The sequence below is a fragment of the Hippocampus guttulatus genome, chromosome 17 (assembly GCF_054856545.1).
Source record: "Hippocampus guttulatus isolate MCC_2025c chromosome 17, RoL_Hgut_1.0, whole genome shotgun sequence".
Lineage (NCBI taxonomy): Eukaryota > Metazoa > Chordata > Actinopteri > Syngnathiformes > Syngnathidae > Hippocampus > Hippocampus guttulatus.
The window spans coordinates 6750845-6770385 of NC_141277.1; the positions used below are offsets into that span (position 1 = coordinate 6750845).

The following is a 19541-nucleotide window of genomic DNA, read 5'->3' on the forward strand; positions in this document are numbered from 1 at the left end:
TAGGGCTCCAATGCGGTTGTGCTGGAGCTGATCCCGGCTGTCTTCGGGCAGTAGGCAGGGAACACCCTGAACTGGTTGCCAGCCAATCGCAGGGCACACAAACAAACAACCACTCGCTCTCATAATCTCATCCAGGGACAATTTAGAGTGTTCCATTAACCTGCCATGCATTTTTTTTGGAATGTGGGAGGAAACTGGAGTACTTGAAGAAAGCCCACACAGGCACAGACGGGGAGAACATGCAAACTCCTCAAAGGAAGGCCGGAGCCGGAATTGGACCTGACACCTATGCACTGCGAGACATAACTCACGAGTGAATTTAAAAAAAATCAATAGAACTATGCAGAACCTAAGCGATGAAACACTTAGCTAGTCATCTATTTTGTGTTAGAAAATGCAGCCTTGCTCTAAAAAGTGTTGGGAAAATATACCAGTAAGTGTCCGGCACCAGAGTTTCTGACACTAACTCCGGAACTACCTCATCATGTGATAAAATTAACAAAGATTGATGAGGTCAAATGCTCAGAAAGTCAGCCATTTTTTTAAAGAGCAGTCTTGTGCTTGATGCTGATTAAAAAAATAAATAAGATTATATTTAAGGCCACAAAATCCACCACACATTTTCATCATGAGGCACACAAAATTCAGAACAATGAAATTATCAGATAGTGAGCTATTTTGGTTCTTGCTGCTTGAAAATATTAGCATTGAGCACCGCTGTGTAGGATTGACAAGGAATTCGGCACACATGTTCATCATGAGTGAAAATCAATAAAGAACCCATGTAGTGAAATGGTCACGTTGTTTGAAAGTGCTGGCTACTAGTTAAAAAAAAATATATATATATATATATATATATATATATATATATAATAAAAAGTAAACAAATCTGGCAGTTGTTTGTCCTGACCGGATGCACTTCAATCAGTCAGAACCTTTTCAACTTTTAGGGCCATTATGATTCAAAGGTGACATGTTGTTCGACAAAAATGTGCTGTTCGAAAAGGTTTGCACCAGTGGGTCCAATTGTCGCATGTTTCTTTCTTCGACAATTTGCAATGTGTGCTTTCACTTACCGGGTCGCTGCAGTTCTTTGGCTGCGCAGGATGTGGAGTCGTGTCTGCTTGGTACAAAGGTTGCCACCACACCTTCAGTGTGATGCGCCGCCGGAGCATCCTCCAGTTAAACAGTAGCTTAACCTCACGCCAGGTACTGCGGCTACATTTGACTTCAATGAGACTTCGAATCAACAGCCAAGTCGCAAAGAGCCAATTTGCGCACTCCCTTTGGCCTGATTCTCGATGCCGCAATCAATTCCACACTGTTGGCTGAAAAGTGAGCACTTTGACAATTAGTGCCTATGGTTCCCAATCGCTTCTTGGGCGTTGTTAAAAAAGAAAGGCGATGTAACACTGTGGTAAACATGTCCCCCTCACCCAGATTTTGGAGAATATGTTGCAGGCATCAAATATTAAGTGAGTGAACATTTGAAGAAGAAGAAAAAAAAACTTTGTAAAGTTTATCAGTTGGAACATGATATAATTTAATTATGGTGTATTTAATTGCATACAGGTAGAAAAGGATTTTCAAATCATTGTACTTTGTTTTAATTTACGTTTTACACAACATCACAACTTCATTGGAACTGGGGGCTCTGCCAAACAAAAACTGAAGCGCAGCAAACAGGTCGACATTTTTACTGTTGACTCGCAGTTTAGAGTTTGCGTAACCAGCTTTTTTTTTTTTTTTTTTTTTTTGAGGGCAACACTAATTTGGTAATAGTTGAGTCGACATCAACGATAGTAGTAGAGGACATCATTGATATTTTTCCAGGGCCCGTCTGATAGATTTTTTTAGGCCAATTCTGATACGTGGCAGGATAAAATTCAGATAAGCGATAAACATAACAAATATACAATGAATAAAATAACCTAATAGGTTTTTGGTCCCTTTACGCTTAAAATAAGAACATTGTGACTGACAGCTGCAGCAGGATCATTTGTCTGTCACATCGGTCGCTTTTGCACTTACTCCTCCCACAGCCACAAGTCGCAATTCAACATTGATGACTTTTGCCGAACCAGTTTTGATAATGTTGCACCAACATCAGCACAAAAAAAAGAAAATGTTTTCTAAAACCCCAACAACAACAAAAAAAGTAAGAAAATGTGCAGTACCTTCCCTTTTTTTTTTTTTTTTTTTTTTTTTTTTAAATGGGCTGGCTTCAAGCGTCAACATTACATAAAGTACCTTCCGGCCAAAACATGGCTAAAGCGGATTGAAGTTAATGAATTCTGTGAAGACGGTGTTCTTGACGTCGTTGAAGACCATTTTAGCGTTGTTGGTGTCGGTGGCGCAGGTGTAGTGCTTGAACATAGGCCTCTCGTGGCCCTTGTGCAAAGCCTTGTAAAGTTCCAGGAAGAATTCGCGGGCGTGTTTGGCATCTTGCCGAGGCCCTGGTGGCATAAGTGGGTGTATCGGGTCATAAAAAAAACTGAACTCGAACAACATGACAAGAACAAGTCTTGCCTGTTCACGTGTGAAGATCTGCTATTTCCACACAGTGCTATTTGTTTGCTTTCAATTTCTTTGGATGATGATGCGCACGACAGAACACAACTATGTTCATGGTAATGTTTGTCAAGCTTTTGGAATGACTTTGAATACAGAAGAGGGTAGGACTTGAAAGTTGTCATTGGCATGCAGGGAAAAAAAAAAAAGTGTTGATGAGGAAGGCGAAAGAGCGGGAGTACGTACCCCGGTACTGAGGGAAGTAGGTGGCCACGTCCGAATACAGGACTTTCTCCTCCAGAAGGTCTCTCTTGTTCAGGAAAAGGATGAATGAGGTCTTCTTAAACCACGGGTACTTGACGATGGTCTCAAACAAAGCCAGGCTCTCTTCCAACCGATTCTGGCGGGCCGAGAGGGAAGACACTGAGTAAGAAACACAATAACAAAGACAGAATATGCATCCATCCATCCATCCAATTTCAAATCCGCTTATCCTCACAAAGGTCGCGGGTGACAAAATATGCAGATCAAATTGTAACAAAGCCAAAAAAAAAGGGAGGTTTGAAGTTACATGCTTGGGGTTCTCAAGCACGACGCTGTCGTACTCGTTGAGGGCGGCCAGGAAGATGATGGACATGACATTGTCCATGCAGTGGATCCACTTCTTCCTTTCAGTACGCTGACCGCCCACATCCACCATCCTACACACCAATCAGCATCTCATGTTCAAACAGTTTCTTTGACTTTTCTTTCTTCTTGTGAGCGTAATCTGTATATCAATTCACTTTTTTTTTTAAGTTATTTATTTATTTTGTAATTGGGCCTGTACTTTTTGTAGACTCAATTTAAAAAAATAATAATTTTAAAGAAATAAATAAATAAAACCTTACGTGCTAATATTTAGCAAGCTAGCAAAAGCGAAATACCATAAATGCTAATATTCTCACAGGTGGTATGGTAAGATATACAAAGATAGCAACCCGAGTACAAAAACGCTTCGTTGTCAAAGTTAATATCAATCTTTTTTCATGGGACAGAAAAATGATTGCAAAATGTGTGAGTCCAAAAAACAAAAACAAACAAAAAAAAAAACTGCAGTGTCATACTTAACCTGAAGACAACATCCTTTACATGAAAAGGGTACTCAATTATGCCAGTGGTGGGGACGCGGACTCTCAAGATATCCTGCAAATTAGGGATGTAACCCGGGGCGGTGATTCGGTCCATGTCGCTGAAGTAACTGTAACACCATGGGATCAATATGTTGTGTTATTTTGCTTTTATCACATAAGGGCAGATAAAAAAAAAAAAAGAACAAACAACGTACTATTTGGCCGAATCGGACAACTCAAATTCGCGTCTTCGTTCGTAGCAACGCTGAAGGCCGCGGTCGCTCCACAACATCTTGACGGCCTTCACCTGCCACCCCTCCAACCTTTCCACCCTTTCGGACTCCACTTGGCTCAGGCGCTTCGCCAGGTCCTAGCCCATAAGAGACGGCTACTATTAGCTTAGCATATGAGCAATGCTTATTAGAAGTGGTACCTGACAAAAGGCATGATGTCAAAACCTAATCTGTCACCTTTTTTTTTTTAAACTTTATTGTTTTTGTTATGTTATGACCAAAACAATTGTTGCCACATTCGCATTTTAGCACTGCCTCCCAGAACATTGGCACTCCTGAGAGTCGAGTTCGCGTGTCAGACTGAATTTCTGAACACACCCTAGGTCTAATTAAAAATGGTACCTGACTCATGGGCCCGAAGTCAAATCTTCATCCAAGTACCTTGTTTCTTTTTTTTCGACTCAGGTTGCTATTTTAGCATGTTAATTGTCAGCGTTTACCTATTCTGATTAGATATCGCACCAGAATCCTTAGCACTTTTCCTCTGCTTTGGAAAAACAATGATCAACATTTTTGCCTATTCTCTGACATGTTACGGACCAAACTATCGAGCTTTTCACAGTGCAGAAAATGCACCAGTCTTCCTCGATCTGCCTCCGAGCGTTCGGTATGCAGGCTTGCTGTATGTTAGCATGGTCATCCCAATTCCAATGCAATCCCAAATGAGACGCGCTACTATGACAGCACACTAGAATGGAATGCCGAAGAGCAAGGTACGGTTCGCAATTAGCGCGGCATGCGGGGCGGAGTTCACTCACAAGATTTCTGTCGTCCTCAAAGTCCACGCGGAGGACCTCCATGGCTTCGATGAGGTGCTGGATGGCGGTGATAATGTTCTGGCACACCAAGCGAATGAAGGTCATCCGTTGGGTTTCTGTGTAGCCGTTGCCATGGAGGATACGGATCTGCTTGAGAAAAGTGCTCTTGCCGCTCTCCGCTGTCCCTGGAAGGCAAAAACAAAGCTATTTTAAAAAATAAATCAACCCCAAGCATCATAAGACTTTTTTTTGTAATATACAATGTGCTGAATGACAGTTTGACTCATGCATCACTTTCAAAACTCATCAATTAGCCGAGATAGTGAAACAAAGATTCTTTCTCTCTGAGAAACAGCACGAACTGGATGAGACTGTTTGTAAACCGAAACACACATACAGAAGGTCTTTTCACAGGGTTCTAAAAAAAAAAGTTTTATGATTTTTGGGAGGGGAGTGGGGGCTATCTGAAAAACAATGACTATGAATTCCCAAAACATCCCAAAAGACCCAAATCAGGGATGCATGATTTATTTGGGAAAACAACCAAAATGAAAGTGAAAGTAAAAACTAAGGGATTACCAGAATTTTATCACAGAATTGATATGCTTGGTTTATAATCTGTAAAGACAAACAAACAAACATTGAAAACTTTTTTTTTAATCTGAAAAAGAAAAGAATGGAACAAAATTTGAGGATACGTGCTTTTCATTGCACAGTGACAATGCTTCCATCGGCAGATATTTTTGTGCTGATCATTTAAAATAGGAATATTTGTACAAGATACTTTACACTGCAAAAACACATGCATTATATCTCAAGATTGTTATGTGATGCAATTGCCTTTATTTCCATATATTTATTTAAATTGGATTTTTTTTTAAATAAACAACTTGGTTTTTCATTTGAAAAGCCACCAAAAAAGAAAATACATTACATTGCAGGATTGTTATGCTCACAATATTTGGGTGTAACATAAAAGAAACTATTTGAATCGGGGAATTGGTTTTCATTGAAAATATTTGACCGCATTACATATAACAGAATGGAATCATTCCACTTTAAGATCTGTGGAGAAACTTATGAAATCGTCTTTTATTGAAGCGATATTACTTGCCTAAGTTCATTAATAAGGTAAAATGACAAGAAACTCATGGCATCCTACCCTCTAAAACTCAGCTAGACCATATCGGACCAAATCGCAATGCCATGTATTAGACAGATGCGCGGATTGCTAAATATTTTTATGCATTTGTCATTTTACAGAGGGAAAAAAATACGTTTTTTGGGCGGCCATTTTTAATGGAAACCCCCAAATTGCTTTCTTTAATTCGAAAATATTAAACTGAATCTAATCCAAATTACAATTTTACGACGTTGAAGGCAAAGTCTCACCCAAAAAGAGGAGTTTGATGGACCGTTGGTTCTGTTTCTTGTCATGTTCCAGTTGCCTCTCAATGGCCAAGTTGATTCTGCGCCTCTCGGCCTCTTCGGGGCTCAGGCAAAGTGCCGGGCAACAGTCCATGGCGACACCAGCAGCCTCCAAGAGACGATGTAGTCTGCTACTCTTTTGGCCTCCGCTCAGGTGTGGAGCCACATTCCTGTCGGGTGGGTGAGGCAGCGGAGAAGGACAACACGGCTCCAGACAGGGACCTCGACAACGGACGTCTGTTTCGGCCTGCTCAAATAACACGCTGTCAAATGTTTCATAATTGGTATTGGCGGGCCTCCAGAAAGGGAGTTTACTTATGGGTGTCCTGAAGAATGAAGGCGTATCACCCAATGGGGCGGGAGCCAATTTCTCGGATTTAATCACGCTACTTCCTCTTCCTCGCAAAATTTCTGTATACACGTCCATCTGTTCAATGTTTCGTGACTTTTAGCATAGTTGGTGTGCAACGTGAAAAAAAAAGTACCCAAGAAAATATGTTGTACATTCAGACGCAGAGGTCGTAAATTTGGTTACCAAAAAAGCCGATTATTATTATTATTGCGTTTTGGGAAATGTATTAAGAAGCAAAAATTCACCCGTTTTTGTTCATCTCGGAGGGCGGCCCTTCTGCCACTTGCCGTCGACTGAAAATGACATCACAGTTGCTCAGGTAAGGAGCAATCACAGCTCACCTGTTTTCTGGATTTGGTCATGTGACCGTGGGAAGATGAGTCCTTGGCACAGACTATACAGGGCTCCGTCCTTTTAGCAATTACCCACAATGCACTACCGGCGGCCATATTGGAGGGCTGTTATAAACAAGCCATACACGAAGTCTATTCGTGGCCGCCGGTAGTGCATTGTGGGTAATTGCTAAAAGGACGGAGCCCTCTATATATGAATGGAATACCAAATTGGCGCCTCGTGGCTAAAATCAGACGACAGCCATCTTACTGTTACAAAAAGAGTAGTACTGCAGTTTTATTCATTCGGATTTTTTTAATTAATCAGAAGTTCTGAATTCACGAGTAGTACTGCAGTTTTATTCATTCGGATTTTTTTAAATTAATCAGAAGTTCTGAATTCACAGCGTCATCGTGATGCTATTCATTAGCGCCTCTATGGTGGTTTGCATTGATTGTCCTCTATGGTGGTTTGCATTGATTGTTAGCATCAAGCTAGCTGTTTTTATTTTTAAAGGCAAAGATATGCGGTTGTTTCCTTACACATCATTACTCCCTGTGGACAAAATCTCAGCGCTGAGCATCAACAAAAAAAACTCGTGATGGTGAAACTTGATGCTACACCGTTTGCAAACACAAATACACCAGCCACGACCAACATTTTGACTTTATTCAAATCATCTCGCAGACGCTCACACGGATGCTGCATAAAACATCAATTGCAGTGAGTGAAATTCAAGCATAAATTAGACGGCAATTATTTTTAATAAGAAGACAAGAGGTCATGTCAACACTGGTGCAACCCCATCTGCTCGAATTAGGCATTTATTCATTGACTTCAACAATTTAAACAGCACTTCAACTGAGATCAAGACTGCACTCATTTAATGCCTGAGAGGTTATCTAACACACATTTAACACTTTTCTCTCGACGTTTAGCTTCTTGTGAATGCGATCGCCATACCGTGTCATATTTAGAGTGCGCATTCCAAAAAAATATATAGGCCCACTTCTAAAGCCAGTTTGGCAGATTACAAATTACATGACTGCAGCTTGATACAATCATTGCCTGCCCCCCCCCAAAAAAAAGTAACGCAGTATTATTCCCTTTGAAATGTGTTATTGTGCATGAAAGTGAACTATAAGGGACACACTGAAAATAAGTAAAAAAACAAGAAAGTCATAAAAAATGCGAACAATGAAAATTAAGGAAAAACTCATAATTGACAACATTCATCATGGCGGGCCTTTCTGTGTGGAGTTTGCATTTTCTCCTCGTACCTGCGTGAGTTTTCTCCGGGTACTCCGGTTTCCGCCCACATTCCAAAAACATGCATGGCAGGTTAATGGAACACTCTAAATTGTCACTAGGCGTGACTATGAGTGCAGAGGGTTGTTCTTCTATGTGCCCTGCGATTGGCTGCCAACCAGTTCAGAGTGTCCCCCGCCTAGTGCCCGAAGACAGCTGGGATAGGCTCCAGCACACCCCGCGACCCTTGTGAGGAGAAGCGGATTCGTAAATGGATGGATGTTTTGATATTAATTTTTTATTTCATTGTTTAAAATTCACCACTTTTTTTCCCACTGACTATTACAGCTTTTTTTTGTCAAATTGCAATTTTATTCGCATGGAATTTCATCTGCTCTGACTAAATTATGAGCCCACGAACAAAGTTTTGACTTTTTCTCTAATATTACAACTTTATTCATCATGTCACAACTTTTTTTTATGGGTCAAACATTCTGACTATTATTGTCACAATTTTACAATTGTTTTCTCACAATTTATTTTTATTATTTTTTTCCCCCAGGTGTGGCTAACACAACAGTTAAACGTTATATTTTAAGAAAAATGGCAAATTTCACTCGAATAAAAGTGGTAAGTCCCAATTTTACAAGAAAGAGATGTATGACGGGGAAAAAAAGTTGAAATTTAACAAGTAAAACTGTACAGGAAAGTCATAACTATTAGCTGATGAAATCATCATTTTATAAAAACAAGAGGTGGAACGTTACGAGAATAAGGTCGTAAATAGTGTACAAGGATATAGTTCACAAAGTAATGGTACTTTTTTTTTTTCACAAAAAAAAAATCTTGTGATAGACTATTCTCTTTGCATGAGGACTTAAAACATGAAAAAAAAATGTAAGCAAGAAATTGCAACGGCATTCTTTTTGCAACTGTTACCAGTGTTTTCTCACAATAGTACTGTACTTTTTTGTTGTTGTTGTCTTTTTTAGTACAATGTTAAAATTAGGACTCCCCCCCTCAAAAAAGAGCCCCCAAATCTTGCCATCTTATTCACGGAAAATTACAACTTTGTCATAACATTGTCATTCTTATTTGGATTTTCACAACTTTACAACTGTTTTCCGGCATTTCCCAAAAAAAAAAAAAAAAAAAAAAAACCCTTAAAAAGATAAAACAAAACAAAAGGATGCCGCCTCACAACTAAGTGTTCCAAAATGGTGACATGTTACTCAAGTGTGCAAACGCGTGAAGGCCTAAAAGGTAAATGTGCAATTAGTGTTGATTACTACTGGCTTATGGCAAGCCGTTTGAGCATCTATTCCATATCCTTGATATATATGCACATATGCAGTATAACATATACAGTGCCGTGAAAAACAATTTGCCCCCTCCCTGATTTCTGTGGCCTTGGCATATTCATCATACGCAAAGATTTCAGTTCACCAAACCAATTTTTTTGGTCACTTGAGTGCTCGTTGACGTCAATTTCTGTCGACCGCAAGTTGCAGTAGAATGTCAAAATGACTGTGCCTATTAATAGATGAAAATGCATTTATTCTTATTTCATCAATGCAATATTAATCAGAAAACCCTGTCAGACTCATCGAAAATAATTTTGGGGGGACTTGACCTTCCCCTTTCATATCAACTTGATATTAAGGATATGGAATGAATGCTCAAATGGCTTTCCATACTGGCTTCTCTTTAGTACACACGAGCTATAACACAGATTTTCCACTTCAAAGTGAAACCGACTCACACCCGCGCAAAAAGTAGTCCCTCTGTGACCACACACAGTCATCCGCTGACCCCTGATCGGTGAGATTCCTGTACGCTTCGTCCACTCGGGCAGCAGTTTAGTGACCAAAGGTTTGAATACATCAGTAGTACCGTCATTGGTTGCTCCGTTGCCGCCATCTGGCATCATAGTGATCAAATAGCGAGGGCTTTCAGGCATCCCCCCACCCCAACGCCTCGCCACACGGCGGACCCCCGACGCCATACCTCCGCTTCACACCAGATTGTAGTCTTCAAGGTTGCCTTGCAGGATATGGTCCTTGACGGCGTGGAAGACGAAGCGGATGTTGTCCGTGTCAGTGGCGCAGGTGAAGTGATAGTAGATGAGCTTCTTGCGGTTGGGGTGCAGGTTGACGAACATGTTCAGGATGAACTCCTGGCCTGCCTTCACATCCCGCTGCGGACCTGCACGGGGGGGGGCACACAAGAAGCCATCAATCACACAAAAAAAGCACCTTAAAGGCGACATTTTTACGCCTCTTTCACATTGTAAATTTGGAATTTCTCCATTGTGACACGAATAAAGGTTTTCTTATTATTATTATTATTTTCACGCCGTCGACATGTAAGGGGAAACAAAGTCGCCAATGTAATGTAATTTCTGAGGGAGCATAAGAATGTTCTTCAAACAAGCAACTTCTACACTGTCATTCACTGCCGCCCACGTCACTCACCAGGCGTGACAGCGTCTTTTAAAGGTATACACACTCAAAGTCACAAATACTACAGGAGAATGTTAGGCTGGGGACCCCTATGGGGTAAAATAATCCCTGCACATCCCAATTAAGTTACTGGCTTTACTAATGCATAATATCCGATGAGTAGATAGATAAATGGGTTAATTGGTGGAATGCTTTACTTTTAATACGCCTCACGCTAAGGTTTGAGGGGCTCCAAACTTTTGAGTACAAAACATCTGGTTTTGGTTCAAAACCAGCATCCATAGCATAGTACTTGATCAAGAATTAACCAGTTGGTGGGTCATGATTGATTATTTGCGGGTTCTTGTGGTGTAAGCAACTTGGCCACCGGGTGGTAGTCGTGCTGACCAATGACGAGTTTCACTCAACGACACGAAGTTGCTCAGTAAGATGCAGTAATAATCCTTTTTTTTTTCACAGAGGATAAATAACAGAGACAGAGGTTTTATTACTCCAAAGTATCGAAAATATTTTTTTAAGATACTGTGAAATCATGCACAGTGTCAACCCTTAAGCCTGCATTTACATAAAGGACAAAATAAAAACAAATTATTCGATGGAAAAAAAAAAAAGACCACCAAAAAAGTTCAATTTGAATAAATGCTCAGCTAAAAGGCAACTACATTGAATTGGAGTGGGGACAAAGTTGACCTGGTAACTTTTCCACTTTCTGAGCTGTAACAATATATTAAATCACTTGTGTGTGATGAAAATGCAAGCTTGACCAATTTTATACACTGTCTTGTTCATATGATGTCATAGAATGTACCAGAACTATACATTATTTTGACTTAAATATCTCCCATTTATATGAAGTAGATATTAAAAAAAATACATACTTTTTTTTTTAATCATGGTGCTTCCTCCTTCACTTTCAAAAGTGAAGGTATCAGATGATTAGTGCAAAAATGAACGCCGGCCCTCATCCTCTGCTCACCGTTATATTCCGGAAAGTAGTCGACCAAATGCGAGTGCATGATTTTCTCCTCCAGCAAATCAATCTTGTTGAGGAACAAGATGACCGAGGACTCTTCGAACCACTCGTAGGTGATGATTGTCCGGAACAAGGCCATGCTCTCCTCCATGCGATTCTTCAAAAAGAGAACATTGTGAAATAAAGCAGGAGGGAGCTGTAGACAGGCCGAAAAGGATTAACTAAAGAGCTCCCCCTGCAGGCCAATGAAGCGCACGGCTGGGCGTCACCTCATGTGCCGACTCCACCAGCACTTGGTCGTACTCGCTGAGCGCCACCAGGAACATGATGGATGTCACTTTCTCAAAACAGTGGATCCACTTCCTCCTCTCCGAGCGCTGCCCGCCCACATCCACCATCCTGCGGCAGAGACAAAAGCTTTGTGGGCAACCCCGCTTATCCCCCCCCCCAGCGGAGGGCGGCGCACTCACCTGAACACCATGTTCTCCAGGTCGAAGGGGTATTCGATGATGCCCGTGGTGGGTACCCTGACCCGCAGCACGTCCTGCTGCGACGGCAGGTACGCGGCGTCGGCGATGCGGTCCAAGTCGTTCAGGTAGCTGCAGATGTGCGTCAGGGGGAAAAGTTGAGCTTAAACCAGAGTGCCGACATACCGAAATATGAGATTAATTTTTTTTCAAGGTCCTCTTTCCGTGTATTTCTTAAACACAAGCAATAAAATCTGTATAAAAAAAAAAAAAAAGATTCATTATACATACCGGTAAATGGTTTGGTTTTATAGTACGGCTCACGCTCATGGATTATTATAAAATACTTTTTTTTTTTTAATTGACTTGAGGTAGAGTGGTTAACACTTTGTCATATATAAAGAAAGAAATTAGAGACACTGATTTCTTTTTTATATGCACTGTACTCGGTTGAAATAGAACAAATAAATTGAGTAAACACAGAAGGCATGCAGGCGGCTGGCGTGCAAAACAATGGAAAGTATTCGGCACGTATCCCCCGACTGTTTACAGTACACTCACTATTTGGCCGAGTCGGAGAGCTGGTATTCTCTTTTGCGACTGTAACATTCTTGGATCCCCGGGTCGGCCCACAGGCTCCTGATAGCGTCGACGTACGCTTTTGTAAACGTCGTCACCGTCTCCACGTTCACTTCGCTGACAGTACCGGCGTTGGCCTGAACAAAAGCACATAAAGAGCAAAGCGTATTATTGATTTGTTATAAATAATGAAAACAAGTGTGGACCAGAAAACCGGTCGTCTGAGTTTGTTTGTTTGTTTTTGTAATGTTGCGAGACTCCTGAATGAAGATGCCCCCTTTAAATTAGATGCATACCAATGTGCTTGCAAAAAATTGTGTGTGTGTGTGTGTGGGGGTGGGGGGGTTCTTTATGTCTGTACAGATTCTACTTACGAAATTAATTGGGTCCCAAAGAAATTTCTTAACTAGAAAATGGAGAAAGAAAGCGGAGACGCTTTTTCCATGTAAATGCCCTAATTCGTTCCAAGGCCCCCCAAAACTCAGACATAAATGTTTCCAAAAGCACAAAAATGCATCAAAATACATAACAAATAAATGAGACTAATGCATAATGTTAAAAAACAAAGAATAAAGAATTAAAATGATGGTCATTTAACTTTTAACTTGTTTTTTTGCCCTCTTTCGTTCATGTTCTCTCTCAGAAGTGGATTTTGCCTGGCGTTTTGTAAAGCACTGACCCAAGGATGTTTGCTTTTGTCGGGTTCTAACTATCCTTAGAAAATGTCCAAGGCAAACATCAGCATAGTGAGCGATCGCCCAACTGGTGAACACTTTTTCTGGGTGATTCACATTTACATAAAACTATCGGAACACCTCAATGACGAGGACGCTACATAAGATAAGATAAGATAAGATATCCTTTATTTGTCCCACACTGGGGAAATTTACAGCCTCCAGCAGCAAGAATGTAGGCAGAAAGAAGAAGAAAAAACAAACAAACACCGTTCTAGATACATATACATACACATAGATATACATAGACATATTTCTATTTATCTACACACAGACAAATACGGTAGCGGTCCCTCTTAGCCAATGGGATGCCAGGATGATGCTCGGTAATAGCCAATGGCAGAGCAGCTATAAGTATGTTGCGTTCAGGAAACTCGGAGCTGCGAGTAGCAGGCCATCATGTATTTTTTACCTTTCGTATCTTGAAATTTCTTTCGTAACAAGTGGCAATATTTTGCTGTTGAGACGTTTCGTAACTTGAAAATTTCGTATGGAGAGACGTTCATAAGTAGAGGTACCACCGTATGACCGGGAGTACTGCATTAGAATTAAGCACGCGGACTAAAGGCTGAGCTATGCATTTGTTTGAAAAACACAACCTGGGTTGCTCTCTCGGTTTATATTGAGTCTGACAGTTCATTTCAACCGGGGTTGGCATTCAACCGACAGTTAAGAGAAACACAAGCTGGATGTTTCCTTTGCCGACATTAACTATTTATTTGATTGAATATGAGTCTGCTTGTGCACTGGTTTTCACAGATGCCTTTTTCCAAGTGGGGGGGGGGGGGGGGGGTGCAGGGTTGGTAGCACTTGTGCTTCTGGTATATTTGAGGATAAACATGCATATTTTGAAAGTGACCTGGATATCACTCTCACTTTTGGGGAAAATATTACCCCACGCTTGAGGCACGTGTTGTTGCCAAAACATGTGACCGGCGATTAATTGACCTCAAGCTAGAATTGTCATTACGGCATGGTAAAGTCGACACATCCACTACTCAGTTCAACCCACACTTAATTATTCTTCTAATTGCCAACATAAAAAAAAAATCAATAAATAAATCTCTTGAATAAAGCCATGGATGGGGACCTTGCGTCTCCCGATCGATTGCGTCATCGTCATTAAGACTCACTCGTTCTCTGCCCTCCATTTTTTTTTTTACATCATTATAAATCCTCAGGATCTCAATCAATCAAGATAGAAGCCCCAGTTGAGGTCATTGTCTTTTTTACATCTGTCGTCTTTCGAGGAGGTTGAAAAAGTAACCCCCCCTCCCTTTTTTTTTTTTTACCAAGTAAGAAGCAGAAAGACGTGCTTAAAACTGTAAGCGGATGAAAGAAAAGGGTCGTTAGAAAAATGCATTCTCAAGTACAGACACGGGAAAGCATTTGGATTTCGCACCACTGTATGTAAGACCAAAAAAACAAAAACAAATCTGAAATTCAGCTGTGTCAATAGCACACTGTAACCGCGGTATACGCTGTATTTACATTCACAGTTGTTATGCAATGAATTGTTGTGTGTGTATGCGTGTGTGTGTGTGTGTGTGTGTGTGTGGTTCTGCCACAACCTGTCTGTGTATTGTGTCGCTGCTTTTGCGAGGGAGCAACCAATTCAATCAAGAGCAAGACCGCACATGTCAAAACTACATTTGACCTCCTTTTTCTCTCATGACAAAAACTTCCGCACGACTTGACTCAACACATCCAGTGAAGTTCCCCATAAACAACAGACTTAGTGCAGGACTACCACAGAACACACACTGTCTGTCTTTCTCTCTCTCCGTGTGTGTCTTTGATGTTTGGCGTCTAATTGTTGCAGGAGTACATCGAGCGCTTCCGTTGAAATGCATTTAGCGGGCAGCCTAAGTGCCGCCGCTGCAGAGTTCCGGGTAAAATCTTGTTGAGATAATCTACCCGAGCTTGGCCGACGGATGTCTTCCTGGAATCTTGGGCCGCCCTTAATGCTCTGCCTCTCCGGCTGGCAACCAATACTTCCCGTCAACGCACAGGGCCAGGTGGACGCCATTTTACACCGGCACTGAAAGAGGATATTCTGGAGCTATTTTGTGCCTCTTGTGCGGGCTTGACTGAAGGCGAACCGTTCGTAATTTGGATTCTTGGGGCTTTCACGGACGGTGCAGCTTTTGTTTTGCAAGGCGAGAGAAAAATTCGGAAAAAACGTGGTGCAGCTCAGCTATCTACAGCCTCTTTCAAACAGATCTGGCTCAACTGCCAGGCTCCACCACTTGCTGGGCTTTTATACAGAAAGCAGTGACTGGTGGATTTGATACTTTGGTCCTCTTTGTAACATTTCACAACCCTTGTCTTGATTTAAGAAAAACGTTAGGCTGTATTAGTACAAGAGATGGACGAGTACGATTCCGAATATCGGTATTGTGCCGATACCGGCCTTACTGGAGGGGATCGGTACTCGTGGAGGCTGCCGACACCATCCACCGATACTCAAGAGATCTGACATCAAGTAATTCCTCCCGGGCAGTAGTTGGCGCTATTCTGCGGGAGTTTGACACATCGATGAATCATCATCTGACATTTTATATGATCATAAATGTTAGCGATATCGCTACTCGGTGTCAGTGTGCAGTCAAAGAGAAAAAGCACTCAAACTGTTGTCTGTCTGAAATGAAGTAGTATCAAAAATCCCTAAATTACTATTTTAGCTAGCTCAACTTTGGACTACGTCTGCAATGACTTAAATGACTCAAACTGGCAATAACAAACAGTGACGAAGGGACAAAATGACAACTGCCAAAACTGGATTGAGATATTAATAATATTAAACTACACACTCGTTCCACGAGCATTTTAAGGGACTTTTTCACGAACGGCTCATTTCGCGTAATAATTAGCGACTTTGCTTTTAGTTAAGGTTAGCCACGCGCTCATCCAGCCGCGTGCAGATGATGTGCGCCCGTCCTCTGTGTTTTCCTTTATGATTTCACTTCAACAACACACACGTGATAACTCGGAATCAGATACGGTGACGTGACAAAACACACACACACACATACACGCCTATGAAAGTGAAGCATTCTCCCCTGGGGACTTTCCTGATCTCTACCTGGAACTCGGTGCTCTGTGTGCTTATGTGGGTGAGCTAATTGGAGTCACTAATCAGCCGCTGTCGCCTCCATTAAACAGCCACGTGTCTCTCACGTGTGAGAGTAAAGTCATCGGGTTGGAAAAAAACAGTTGCCATTTTACCGGGGAAAACAGGTAACCATTCGATGCGAATACTGTAACGTCATCGAATGAAACAATGAAGTTGCACTGGGCACTTATTCAATTACATTAATTTTTTAAAAAAATGTGTAGGTAAATAGTTGTCATTTTTAAGAGAAAAGTCAATCATAAGATAAAAAGTCTCCTTTGTGAGAAAAGTTGGAAGTATGAAAAAGACTGGATGTTGTCATTTTATGAATAAATTGTAATTTAGGGACTTTTTGAAGTAAAATTACAACTTTTCAACCATTTTTTCGCATTTTACATGGGAAAAGAAAAGTGTAATATAAGAATAGAAGTCATACAAAACTTAAGTTCAATGTAGATTTCAACAGAATAACAATCGTATGGGAGTAGGCTGAATGTTGTTGCTCCTCTGTGAAATTTTGGGGTCCCCAATTAAGCTGCAATAATAATTGTTCCCCACAGAGCAGAAAAATAATCTGAATTGATTCAATTGCACCGTGTATGTTTACAAAGTAAAACAACTCCCTAGCTTAGCCTTTCAGTCCGCTACTGTATCTCAATGCTAACGCTGAATAGCATCTATGCTGCAACGCTATAACCAGTTAACCAACAGACTGTGCACAAACAGTGCAACAACACACACACACACACAGAAAATGAACAGTCCTCAGTCATACATTCTTTATCCTCTGCGAAAAACCACCAGAATTGGTGTCACACTGATTTGCCTTCAGGTGGCCGCCACACCATAAGGAGCAGCACAACGGCCATTTGGTTCAGTGTGACAAAAAATGTTTCAGTGTAATAGATATATATTAAAAAATAAATGGGGTATGACTGGAGAAAAAAAAATATGGTTGTCATGTTTACACTGACAACCATTTTTTTTTTTACACAGTGCAACAGGACCAAGCTTGTTCCCTGCGTGTATCTGGCACCAGAACTACAAAAATAAACATGGCCGCATATAACCAAAAGTGCTCCACTGGGCCGTTAAAAGCATGCAGCAATCGCCGCCCCCCTTCGATTATATAAACTGACAATAAAAGCTCCCAAGTATGTGTGTGCTTCTTGTACCTTGTTGTACTGGTACTTGTAGGGGATCCGGAGTGTCTTCATGGCCTGAATCATTGCCTGCATGGCAGTGAAAATGTTCTGGTACACCAGCTTGGTGAAGGCCCGTTTGTCCTCGTCAGAATAACCTCGGCCGTGGATGATCCTCATTTGCTTGATGAATGTGCTCTTACCGCTCTCGCCGGTCCCTGGAAAATAAAACATAGAGTTCAAAACATTTTTTTTAATTGTTGGCCCAACAGGAGGGCTCCATAAATTATCAAATGAAATGCTTTACTTTCAAGAAGCATACTGTTACAGTTGGTGCCTGGATAGTAGCGATATAAAAATTGTAAAGTTGTAAACGTCAGTCAATTTTACTCGTGTAACACATGTGTGAAGAATGTGATTGTGCCCTCCCTGAGCGTATCAGAAGTTATTTAATGAGTTTCGGGTGTACCCCGCCTACTGTTCCAAGTCAGCTAGCTCCAGCACACCCGCAACCCTTGTGAAGTTCAGCTATGTGTGTGGTGAACTCCACCTGTTAGGTGTTGTGCTGCCTCTAGTACCCAAGGTTGGTACCTCAAGGAAAAGGGTTCCAAAAAGTACAGATCAGCTGTTTTATACTTTGCACATCTGTTGATTCCAGAACTTGATTTTTGTGGATGTCAATCTTCAGGTACCATCCCCACCCTAAACCTAATAGGAGTGTTCCAAAAATGGTTCTAATACCTTCTGCGGCTTTTGATACCAATCTCTAAATCTGGTGAACTTCATATTTGAAAGGATTCCAAAATTGGTCGGGGTCATTTATCTTGGTGCCCTGGAAGTAGCAATAGTATCGACTACTATATGATTAGTACTTCTCAACGGCACAGTATCAAATTTTAACTTTTAAAAAAACATGTAGATGTGTTTTCACATTATGTAGCTAGATGTTATATGGTGCTCAACTTTTGACTTGGGAATTTTTAAGTAACTGGTGTTTAACTTTGAAAGCACTGATTTTATTTTTAAGTCCAGTCCAAAAACACGTCAATACATAGAAATGTCGCACCCGGAGGGGACAAATACTTTTTTTCACTTGAAGATTTTACACTCGCAGCGGCTCTTCAGTCTCGTCCGTCAAGCACACATGACATTTATGAACGATTGTGTAACCAAAGACGTTGCAGCAGATCACAAAGATGCAATTATATGCCTCACAACATTGCTTAAAGACACAACCATGTGCATATATATTGATTAGTTATGTTTTGAAGTGCGGGTTTGACTTCATTTACCGAGCAAGAGGAGCTTGTATTCCCGTCTCGAGTCTCTCTTGTCTCGGCGGAGTTGCCTCTCGATCTCGTCGTTGATCCTCCGAGCCTCTTTGGCCTCCGGGCTGAGGCAGCAAGCCCCCGCCGCCATCAGGGTCATCGTGCCCGGCTTCAGGCGTCGCCTCCCTGGGCACGGACAAAAACATGATGCCGTTTAGGCGAAGAGGGAGATTGGGATAAGGTGGTAGGGGGGTGGGGGGCGCTCGGGGCACAACAACCACTCGGCTCTCTTAGAAGCACAGCATAACTCACGAAAGTTGACTTTTTACCTTATTATAACACTTTAAGTGCTAAATGAAGTGAAGCGAAGAAGTTTTTAGGACGGCCGGCGGGCGTGGTGGATGTGCCGAATATGGCGGAGTTTCACTTCATGGCCACATGAAATCCATTTTTTAACTCGAAAAGACGACGAAAAGTAGGGCAAGTCTCGTCGACGAGGAAGGGGGGGGGGGGGGAAACTCTGCAGCCGGCTTTCGAACCCGGGTTGTGGGTCTCTGTCCTACCGCTGCGTCCCCCCTCGGTGTGCGCTGGTTCACTGAGCCCCGCGCGGATGGTGCATGTGACGGGGAGAAGAGGGGACTGCGCCTCGCTCTCTCTCCAGTGGGGGGAAAGCGTGTGAGTTCTCGTCGATTACTGTAACTCGTTTCCTGTAATAAAGGAGTGCACGCTGTGGATGGTTGTGACACATGTGACACGAGAGTATCGC

At 41.7% G+C, this 19541-nt stretch overlaps 2 protein-coding genes across 4 annotated transcripts; both read right to left on the minus strand.

The window, feature by feature from the left end:
* Window positions 1-1510: 1510 nt before the first annotated feature.
* Window positions 1511-6824, minus strand: LOC147191798 (guanine nucleotide-binding protein subunit alpha-14-like). Of its 2 annotated transcripts, none has more exons than XM_086134883.1 (7): window positions 6067-6821; window positions 4675-4859; window positions 3839-3993; window positions 3623-3751; window positions 3083-3212; window positions 2758-2911; window positions 1511-2456 (listed from the first exon to the last, which is right to left on the minus strand). In XM_086134883.1, exons 1-7 carry the CDS (start codon window positions 6527-6529, stop codon window positions 2269-2271), a joined length of 1404 nt encoding a protein of 467 aa, XP_085991009.1. In that variant the 5' UTR covers window positions 6530-6821; the 3' UTR covers window positions 1511-2268. The 2 variants fall into 2 exon arrangements, 1 of the variants encoding a protein (XP_085991009.1); XR_015103492.1 differs by having other exon boundaries at window positions 2308-2456; window positions 2758-2934; window positions 6067-6824.
* A 611-nt stretch (window positions 6825-7435) lies between these two features.
* Window positions 7436-19458, minus strand: LOC147191799 (guanine nucleotide-binding protein G(q) subunit alpha-like). 2 transcript variants are annotated; one of them, XM_086135229.1, is made up of 9 exons: window positions 19105-19458; window positions 18800-18961; window positions 17541-17725; window positions 12499-12653; window positions 11941-12069; window positions 11740-11869; window positions 11474-11627; window positions 10043-10240; window positions 7436-9955 (listed from the first exon to the last, which is right to left on the minus strand). In XM_086135229.1, exons 2-8 carry the CDS (start codon window positions 18933-18935, stop codon window positions 10050-10052), a joined length of 1080 nt encoding a protein of 359 aa, XP_085991355.1. In that variant the 5' UTR covers window positions 18936-18961; window positions 19105-19458; the 3' UTR covers window positions 7436-9955; window positions 10043-10049. The 2 variants fall into 2 exon arrangements, with proteins under 2 accessions (XP_085991355.1, XP_085991354.1); XM_086135228.1 differs by having other exon boundaries at window positions 7436-10240.
* Window positions 19459-19541: the final 83 nt, after the last annotated feature.

Bases quoted from the DNA above. Each gene is read 5' to 3' on its own strand.
- LOC147191798 (XM_086134883.1), bottom strand. From the start codon at position 6,529: ATGGACGTGTATACAGAAATTTTGCGAGGAAGAGGAAGTAGCGTGATT. The intron at 3,994-4,674 runs GTGAGTGAACTC...CTTATGGGCTAG, and splicing joins TTGAGGACGACAGAAATCTT to GACCTGGCGAAGCGCCTGAG. The intron at 2,457-2,757 runs GTACGTACTCCC...TTATGCCACCAG, and splicing joins CTACTTCCCTCAGTACCGGG to GGCCTCGGCAAGATGCCAAA.
- LOC147191799 (XM_086135229.1), bottom strand. From the start codon at position 18,935: ATGACCCTGATGGCGGCGGGGGCTTGCTGCCTCAGCCCGGAGGCCAAA. The intron at 17,726-18,799 runs GTAAATGAAGTC...TTTATTTTCCAG, and splicing joins ATACAAGCTCCTCTTGCTCG to GGACCGGCGAGAGCGGTAAG. The intron at 12,654-17,540 runs GTACAAGAAGCA...GCTTTTGTTCAG, and splicing joins ACAAGTACCAGTACAACAAG to GCCAACGCCGGTACTGTCAG.